The following is a 9,660-nucleotide window of genomic DNA, read 5'->3' on the forward strand; positions in this document are numbered from 1 at the left end:
ACCTGAAACGTGTATACCCTACTGTCCCTACAATAACATTTGCTTGGCTGACTGTTAGATTGTAACTAATCTTGTGGCAGTGCTAATTTAGGTGGCTTAGATTGAAGGAAATTTCATGCGAGGAGAAGAGAAATGACGAAAAGAGTGAAAAAATAGCCTTGGGCGCTGACAGTGGGGCCCGGTCCGCAGACAGGAGCACGCGACACGCGCCCCCCCTTGGCCTCCGTCTCCGACGGCCGCGGGTGGCGCGCGGGCTATCGGACCCCCGACCACTCCCTCCCCCGCGCCTCCCTCGCCGCGCCCTCCTCCCTCGCCTCGCCATCTTGACCATTTCCATCTTATCCCCCCCGCTCCCATTCCCACGCCCAGCCCCAGGACCACTCACCGATCAGGCCGCACGCGCGCACATCAGATCGACCGGCCGTCGGCGGCGGGGGCGCGATCACGATCACACCCATGGAGCCCGACGACGAGGCGCTCAAGGAGCTGGCCGCCGCCTCGTCGCGGCCGCCGCAGCGGAGGGGCATCTCCTACAGCCAGCCGCTGTCGCGCGGGGACACCGCGTCCGCGCGCCGCGCCGCGCTCCGCAACCACAGCCTCGACGACGACCACATCCTCCCGGCCTCCCACTCCCTCTCCTACGCGCACCACGACCCCTCCGCCGGCGCCCCCGCCGGGTACCACCCGCCGCTCCCGCCGCAGCAGCAGCACCACCACCACCCCAGCGCCTCCTACTCCTCCGGCCCCAGCTCCCGCCGCTCCGTCGGCGGCGCCAGCGACGGCTCCATGACGCTCGAGCGCGCCATGTCCGAGTACGGCGGCGGCGCCGGCACCCTCCCGGAGTTCGTCGGCGCGGGCGGCGGCAAGGGCATCTTCCGCGTGCCGCTCCGCGCGGCAATGCACCCGCACCGCCCTCCCCCGCTCGAGGTGCGGCCCCACCCGCTCCGGGAGACGCAGGCCGGCTCCTTTCTCCGCACGCTCGCCTCCGATCCGCAGCGCCGCCAGCTCTGGGCCGGGGCCGAGTCCGGGATCAGGGTGTGGGCGCTCGACGAGGTGTTCGCCGGCTGGGGCGCTGGCGCGCGCCGCGGCGACGAGGAGAGCGCGCCCTTCCGCGAGGGCGTGCCGGCGCCGCCCGCGCTCTGCGTCGCCATGGACAAGGCCAACGGGCTGCTGTGGACGGGGCACAAGGACGGGAGGATCCGCTCGTGGCGCATGGACCTCGAGACGGCCGCCACGGCGCCCGCGCCTCCGCCTCCTGGTTCAGGCGGGGAAGGGAGCGTTGGGGGAAGCGCACACGGTGGACCCAACAGCGCCCCCGTGTTCAGGGAAGCCCTCACGTGGCAGGCCTACGGCCGGACGCCCGTGCTCTCCATGGCCATCACCTCATATGGTGAGCATGCCATCTACTGTAGTATTTATGATCTCCTCATATTGTGACAATGCATTTCTGTTGTATGTGCATATGTGCTTGCCAAGTGTGAAGATTTCTGACGAAATTGTATGCGCGGTTTGGTTTGACTTTGAATCTGACAGGTGAGATATGGTCGGGCTCAGAGGCTGGAGTCATAAAGGCATGGCCATACGACGCCATTGCCAAGTCCCTCTCGCTGTCACCGGAAGAGAGGCACATGGCTGCATTGTTGGTGGAGAGGGCATACATTGACCTCAGGAACCATTGCACAGTTGGCAACGTATGCTCTCTCCCTGCATCCGATGTTAAGTACATGCTCGCCGATCATTCTCGGGCCAAGGTTTGGACCCTGACAAGCATGACATTTGCTCTCTGGTATGCCTTCAGAAATACCAATATGAAATATTCTGTTTAGATTAGATTACCGTCTTCTTTGCCAGGTAGCTGCTTTAACTTGTAGATTGTACTGAAATGTGTGCCTCAGGGATGCTCGTACAAGGGAGCTGCTCAAAGTATTTGGAATGGATGGCCAAGTTGAGTCGGCTCGGCTAGATGCACCGGTCATGCCAGAGCAACCCATGGAGGAAGTAGAGGTCAAAGTAAAACCATCCAAGAAGGACAAGTCGGGAGGCTCTTTGAACTTCTTCCAGAAATCTAGGAATGCCTTAATGGGAGCAGCCGACGCGGTGCGCAGGGTTGCAACAAAGGGGACATTCGTCGAAGATAACCGGAGAACAGGAGCAGTGGCTCAAGCAGATGATGGGGCAATTTGGTCTGGATGCACAAATGGTTGCATTATCCAGTGGGATGGAAATGGGAACCGAATTCAGGAGTTCCAGCATCATACTTCTTCTGTGCAGTGCATAAAGGCACTCGGAGATAGGGTGTGGGTCGGCTACGCCAGTGGTACTGTTCAAGTCATGGATGTCGATGGTAACCTTCTCGCAGGATGGACCGGACATAGCTGCCCGGTCATAAGGATGGCGATTGGTGGTTCTTACATCTACACTCTGGCACATCACGGCGGTATCCGGGGATGGCCACTGACTTCCCCTGGACCTCTTGATGATGTTTTGCGAACTGAATTGGCTAACAAAGAATTGTCATACACTAGAATGGAAAAGATAAACATAATGGTTGGAAGTTGGAATGTAGCGCAGGGAAAAGCAACTGCCGAGTCACTTAAAGCATGGTTGGGTAGCGTAGCATCTGATGTTGGGTTAGTTGTCGTTGGATTACAAGAGGTCGAGATGGGTGCAGGTTTTCTCGCAATTTCTGCAGCAAAAGAAACTGTGAGATACTTTATCTCCCTTTCAGTCATTCATTTTGTTGCTGTTCAATCAATCAATTATTTAAAGCCTGTGTCGAAGTATGTACTGGTAGCTAAGAACATTAACAATAATCCTGCTTTAGGAATGTTAATTCGAAATATGTGGTTCAACATGCCAATCGCACTATCTTAGTAATTTACTTTTGTAAGAGTGGGGTTGTTCACTTTAGATTCCATTTGTGTGCTTTAGATCACTCTCAACTCTTGAATTTTCACCACCGAGGTTAGTTTTCTGACAACATATTTTTTTTCTAAAGCAATTACCACCATTCTTATGCGAAAAGAACACTTCAATACTGTTCCAAGTTGTAATGTTGTTCATTATACTCTGACTAACATGTTTTAGCCATATTTATTGCGGTTTTGCTGTTTTGTCTTTTCCTGATATTGTACAATTCAGTCATTAGTTGTTGCTTTCCCCAGCAACCAAGCTTATGGTTATCAATCATCAATGCGGCATGATTTATGTATTGTTTCATGGCAACTATGATTTTTCTTGGACACTTCCAATTTTATGATATTCACTTGAATGAACCAAAATGTCATCTGCATCATTCTTTTTGCTAAGTCTATCTTATTTTGATTGTTTTACTTTCTCTCTCAAATTTAAAAATTATGATCTCCGTGATGGCTCATATTGTTGCTTTCATTATGTGTAAGTATCCCCGAGTCACACGCTTTACTGAACTTCCCTTGTTCCTGGTTTTAGGTAGGACTTGAGGGAAGTGCCAATGGTCAATGGTGGATAGACAATATAGGCAAAGCACTTGATGAGGGGACATCATTCCACCGAGTTGGTTCTAGGCAGTTGGCTGCATTGCTTATTGCTGCATGGTATGGGCCTATCATGAATTAGTTTTTTAGAATTACAATCAAATTTCTCTTGCCGCATAATGATAACCTGTTGAGTTTCCGTTCTCATGTGATATACATAATATGGAAAATATTAACTTTTCAAGGGCAAGAAAAAGTCTTAAGCCATATGTCGGTGATGTTGAGGCTGCAGCAGTTCCATGTGGTCTTGGACGTGCCATCGGCAATAAGGTATATGATGGTATATATGTACAGACATTCAAGTTCCTCGTTGTAGCCTCCATTTTTGAAGGCTGTGTCCTTATGTACAACTACCATAATGACAAGTTTCTAAACATGAAGAATGAAAGTTGGAACGAAGTAATCGGTAGAGTACTCGCCAGATATTCGAGGATCTTTTCTTTGTATACTCCTTACAAGATAAAGGGCTTCTGTGGTATATATTATGTGGGAAAATGAAATTCTATTTACGATTTCATAAGCAAGCCTCTCTGAATAGGAAGAAACACTTGCATGCAGGAGCACATTCAAGTCACTGATCACTGCTCCGATTTATATTTTGTTGCATCTGTCTAAGTCATGCTCCCCAGTTATTTTCCTTGTGTCATGACAAGTGATTCTTCTGCAGGGTGGTGTAGGATTAAGAATAAGAGTCTACGATCGTAAAATGTGTTTTGTGAGCAATCATTTTGCTGCACATCTGGAAGCTGTTGCCAGGCGCAATGCTGACTTCGATCACATTTATCGTACAATGGCTTTCAACAAACCTCATGGATCCACATGTTCGTTTCCTATTTAATTTCCATATATTTTTGTATTGGACTTTAGGTGTTACATATGTATTTCATAATGTTGTTTCAAGCACCAAAAAGTACTTTCTCTAACCCTTGTGATTTCTTTTGTTTCAGCTTCTGCTACATCTGTCCAATTGCACAAAACAGTGAATGTACGTGTTCTCTAACCTTCAGGATATCCATACTGATGAATTATGCTAATGTCCAGATTTTGTGGTAATGGCAGGTTAATGGAAATCAGGTTGATGAGGTCAGGCCTGACTTGGCTGATGCTGATATGGTTGTCTTTCTTGGTGATTTCAACTACCGGCTTTATGGTATCACATATGATGAAGCAAGGGACATGGTTTCCCAAAGAAGCTTTGATTGGCTAAGAGAGAAGGATCAGCTTCGAGCAGAAATGAAAGCTGGAAAAGTATTTCAAGGAATGCGTGAAGGTCTGATCAAATTCCCACCGACTTACAAATTCCAAAAGCACGCGCCAGGTCTTGGAGGTATGCCTCTTTTGATTCTACAAGCATTTGATCAATTATTTTCTGTTCAGCGATGATTTTTTTTTTAAAACTCTGCTCAGATCTTGCCACTGGCTCACTTAGAAATATATATTTCTTAATCGCTTTGTAATTTATTAGCACGTAGTAAATAAAACCATTGGTTCTGAAGCTTCTTATTCAACTGCCTTGTAGGGTATGATTCGGGTGAGAAGAAGCGGATACCTGCTTGGTGTGATAGGGTGCTATATCGCGACAGTCGTGCTGTATCAGTCGCCGAATGCTCGCTAGAGTGCCCTGTAGTTGCTGCAATTACATCGTCAGCTACTACAACACTTTTTCTTGATTTCTCCTTGTGATATCCCACCATTCCTTTCTCTCATATGCATATTGTTTTACCTCTGTTTTAATAGGTATGTAGCTGTCATGGAGGTCACAGAGAGTGATCATAAACCTGTGAGGTGCACATTTAGCGTTGATATTGCACGAGTAGATGAGTTAACAAGAAGACAGGAGTATGGAGAAATAACCAAATCGAATGAGGAAGTGCGGTCTATGCTTAAGGAGTCTTGTTTTGTTCCTGACAGCACAGTTAGCACAGAGGAAATTATATTGGAAAATCAAGAGAATATTGTTTTCCAAATTACCAATAATTGTGAAACAAGCAAAGCAGCTTTTGAAATCCTATGTGAAGGCCAGTCGACCAAAAAGGACGATGGGACTAAACCAGAGATTATTCCAAGGGCATCATTTGGCTTTCCACTTTGGCTTGAGGTATGAATGACTATATATATTTTTTACTTGCATACAACTAAATTTTCGACCAACTTTCTATGTTGTACCATCATGGTGTCTAAAGGTAACCTATAGGAACCATATGATCCATCGATGACTCCATGATGTGAAACTTCAGTCTATATGTAGGTCCTCACGGCAACCTATAGGAACCATATGATTCATCGATTATTACTCCTTATAATTTCTAGAAAAGATTATAAGAAACAAACTATGTAGCCATTTTCCCATATAGATCAATAATCGTTAGTCATTACTGAATCACTGCAGAAGTTTGACTGACCATGGCAGACAGTTGTTCTGAAGTGCGGGTTCTTTGGCATTCTCGATTTGTCTTTGCCTTTATGCTGAATACCATAACCAACTTCTAATTTACTATCGCACGACAGGTCCTACCAGCGAACGGTCTTATTAAACCAGGAGAAACCGTGGATATTACAATACACCATGAGGACTTCTACACACAAGAAGAATTTGTGGACGGGATACCACAAAACTGGTGGTGTGAAGACACCAGGGACAAGGAAGCTGTTATTATGGTAAACATAACTGGTAGCACCTCAACTGAAACCAAGACGCACATGATCAATGTCCGACATCGCTGCCCAGCAACATCAGCGCCCCCACCTATCAACCCACCGGTCACACTAACTCCACCAGTCAATAACATGCCCACTGAAGCGCCGTCTAAGCGTTCTTCCAAGAAGAAGGAGACGAGTCGTCAACAACAACAGGACTACGCGCAGTTCGCAAGCACGGAGGTGCATGATTTGTACCGCATGCGTTGTCCCTGAGGCCTGTAGAAAGGAATACAATCAATACTGCAGTTCTGTCTAGGAGATGGGGGGTCAGGGAAGCCTTTAGATGTCTCACATAAACCAGGAAGGGAAGGAGTTGCTCCGGTTCTGTACATATGCTTCACTTACCTCTACCAGCTGCCATTCTCTGTGTAGCCCAAACAAGGAGTCTAGAGTCATGCCACTGCTAAAAAATAAGTTGATTTTTTCCTCCTTGTTTCTTGAAGAGTGTTCTTTAGGGAGTGGGATTTTCCCTCTTGATTCTTAAGGAGTGTTCTTTAGGGGAAATTCGTCCTGTTAATGAATGGACAGTGATCAGTGTAATCTGTTTCATAGAATTACCTTAGGCTTGTTCTTTCCTTCACTCAAAACTGCTAATGATCTTGTAACTGATGGCTTATTCATTTTGTCAATAAGAGATCAATTCATTGTTCTCTTGAATCATCCAGAATTTTTTGTGCCCAAGAGTCTTCCATGGTGATTATATCAGTCATCATACTGACCTTCAAATTTTGATCTCAGTTTGTACTTTGTAGTTGTGCAGGATAGGCGATAACAGTACACATTTTTGTTCAGCTGAAGTGTGCTTCATTTTTGCTGCAAATTAAATGAACTTGAGTCTGGACCGAGAAACTATGCTGAGACAGATTTTTTGGTGCAAGATTTTTTTTACTGTTTTCTTATTCTGGTTTAGTGTTCAATGCATAGAGGCATAGGGGCATCTTGCACCACACAAAAAGATTTTTTATTCTTTCTATTTTATTTTATTTTACTGTTCATCACAGGGTCATCTGAGTCCGGGTTCCGAAACGTCACATTGAGAGTAGAGTTTGTTACAGATAACCCTTGGATGCCACATGGAAGACTACTCGTGTAATACAATAGACCCTAATTTCTTTGCACCGTGGTGATCCACAAGTTCGCCTTAGTCACGATGTTGTTGAGAAGGATTGCAGGAGAGGCACTCTTGTGGTGGAATTCCCTAGCGTTACACTCATTTCAAATGGTCCAAGACACATGCATGGCAAGTGAAAAGCCATGGATTTTCCAATGAGATGTGCCCTTGCAGGTTCTACTTGCCTACCAGTTCTTCATGGAGTCCCCGGTATGCCATGTAGATGTGTCAATGCCCTCAAGGTGAAGCTTATCAATGATCGAGGCGATTCCCGGTAGTGATTTTCATTACAATGTGCACAAAGTAGAAGAGGGATATATACATGTATATACATATGCAAAGAGGGGGTGAGGGGATTACAAGGGGTTAAACAAAACATGGCCATGTGGACGGCACAACATGGTCCACATAGGCCCTTTTATAAAAGGATCGTGCCAGCTGGAAGTTTTCGCCTTGTGGATTGGCCTGACACGCGATCTAAAAGGGATGACCCGCATTGATTTTTAACCTTGTGGGCCGTTTCGATCTTCTGGGCCTTTTGTTTTTTAGGTTATAAAGGCTAAAACAGCTCCAACCAGTGCTTATGAGTGTTTGCACTTTATGAAGAGGAACCGATCAAAAAATAACAGTTTTTGTGCACTCAAGCTTGACATGATGAAGGCATATGACAGGGTGGAGTGGAACTACCTCCGGTCCATCATGGAGAAGTCAGGCTTTGCTCCGCAGTGGATCACAGTCATCATGAATATGGTGAGCTCAGTTTCGTTCTCGGTTATGTTTAATGGAAGAAAGTCCGAGGAATTTAAACCTACTCGTGGCATTCGACAGGGAGATCCCATCTCTCCATATCTTTTCTAGTTGGCAGCAAAGGGCCTTTCGTGCCTTTTGAAATCATAAAATGAGTCATCCCAGCTCAGCGGCATTAAGGTGGCACCATCGGCTCCGCCGGTGAACCATCTTTTATTCGCGGATGACAGCCTGCTGTTTTTCAGGGCAAGTATTAATGGAGTGGAGGATGTGTCAAACCTATTGGATTCATATTGCATGGCTTCTGGGCAGAGAATAAACCGAGACAAATCTTCAATCTTCTTTAGCAAAGGTACTCTGGGTATAGTCCGAGATGCAGTGAAGGGGTTTCTCCATGTCCCCAATGAATCTCTCAGTGACAGGTACTTGGGGATGCCCACTGACGTGGGGCTTTTGAAGAATGGAACTTTCAAGTATTTTGAGTGATCGTGTATGGGATAAAGTTAAAGGTTGGATGAGCAAATGTCTGTCGGCAGGCGAAAAGGAGGTCCTAATTAAATCGGTTGCCCAAGCAATTCCGGTATACTCTATGTCTTGTTTTAAGCTTCCGAGAGGACTATGTGATCATATAAAATCAATTATCAGAAAGTTCTGGTGGGGGTGCAAGCAAGGAGAGAGAAAGCCGGCTTGGGTTTCATGGGACATGATGACAAGACCAAAGCACGTGGGAGGACTCGGTTTCAGAGATCTTGAACTCTTCAACCTAGCTTTATTGGCAAGACATGCATGGAGAATCTTTATGGAGCCCTCATCTTTGAGTGCCAAAATTCTCAAAGCTAGTTACTTCCCAGAGACAACTCTGCTAGAGGCCGAACTGGGATCCCGGCCATCTCAGATTTGGCGTGCCATACTTGAGGGAAGGGATGTATTAAAGCAAGGGATTATCAAGCGGATTGGGAATGGTCAAAATACGGACATTTGGGTGGACAACTGGATTCCTAAAGAAACTTCACCGAGGCCGATCACTTCGCTCGTACAAAACCCTCCGACTAAAGTGGCAGAACTGCTGTCACCGGCGATGGGGGCATGGAACGAAGAGTTACTCCGCTCGGTCTTCATCAAGTTTGATGTTGATGCTATTCTAAAAACCCCTGTCTGTACACGGAATATCGATGATTTTTGGGCTTGGTATCCTGATAGGAAAGGAAGATTCACAGTGAGTTCTGCATACAGATTTCTGGTTAGCACAAAGATGCAGCGGGAAGAATGGTTGGAGGGCAGAAGTGGAACATCTTCAAGAGAAGATGAGAAGGCTTGGACTGCTATATGGAAGATGTCGATTCCTTCTAAGATAAAGGTTTTCTTGTGGCGGTTGGGGCATCATTCTCTGCCAACGACCGATGTTTTGCATCACAGAAAAATGGCGCAGTAGGATGTATGCCCATTGTGCGGCTGCCGGGACTCCTGGAGACATGCGTTAGTGTCATGCACCATGGCGAGGGTATGTGCATTATCGAATGAGGGAACAGTATCAAAGATGGTGCAACTTGATGGTCCCAGTGCTAGGAATTGGTTGTTTGAACTGAT

General features: G+C 46.6%; 1 protein-coding gene across 1 annotated transcript; it reads left to right on the forward strand.

Moving 5' to 3' along the window:
- Positions 1–259: 259 nt before the first annotated feature.
- On the forward strand, positions 260–6,893 carry LOC119309782 (type I inositol polyphosphate 5-phosphatase 13-like). Its single transcript, XM_037585702.1, has 11 exons — positions 260–1,390; positions 1,534–1,786; positions 1,896–2,703; positions 3,451–3,575; positions 3,701–3,785; positions 4,183–4,336; positions 4,463–4,500; positions 4,575–4,842; positions 5,035–5,158; positions 5,253–5,613; positions 6,024–6,893. Exons 1-11 carry the CDS (start codon positions 457–459, stop codon positions 6,426–6,428), a joined length of 3,555 nt encoding a protein of 1,184 aa, XP_037441599.1. The 5' UTR covers positions 260–456; the 3' UTR covers positions 6,429–6,893.
- The last annotated feature ends 2,767 nt before the right edge of the window (positions 6,894–9,660 follow it).

Source organism: Triticum dicoccoides, chromosome 5B, assembly GCF_002162155.2.
Source record: "Triticum dicoccoides isolate Atlit2015 ecotype Zavitan chromosome 5B, WEW_v2.0, whole genome shotgun sequence".
NCBI classification, from domain to species: Eukaryota; Viridiplantae; Streptophyta; class Magnoliopsida; order Poales; family Poaceae; genus Triticum; species Triticum dicoccoides.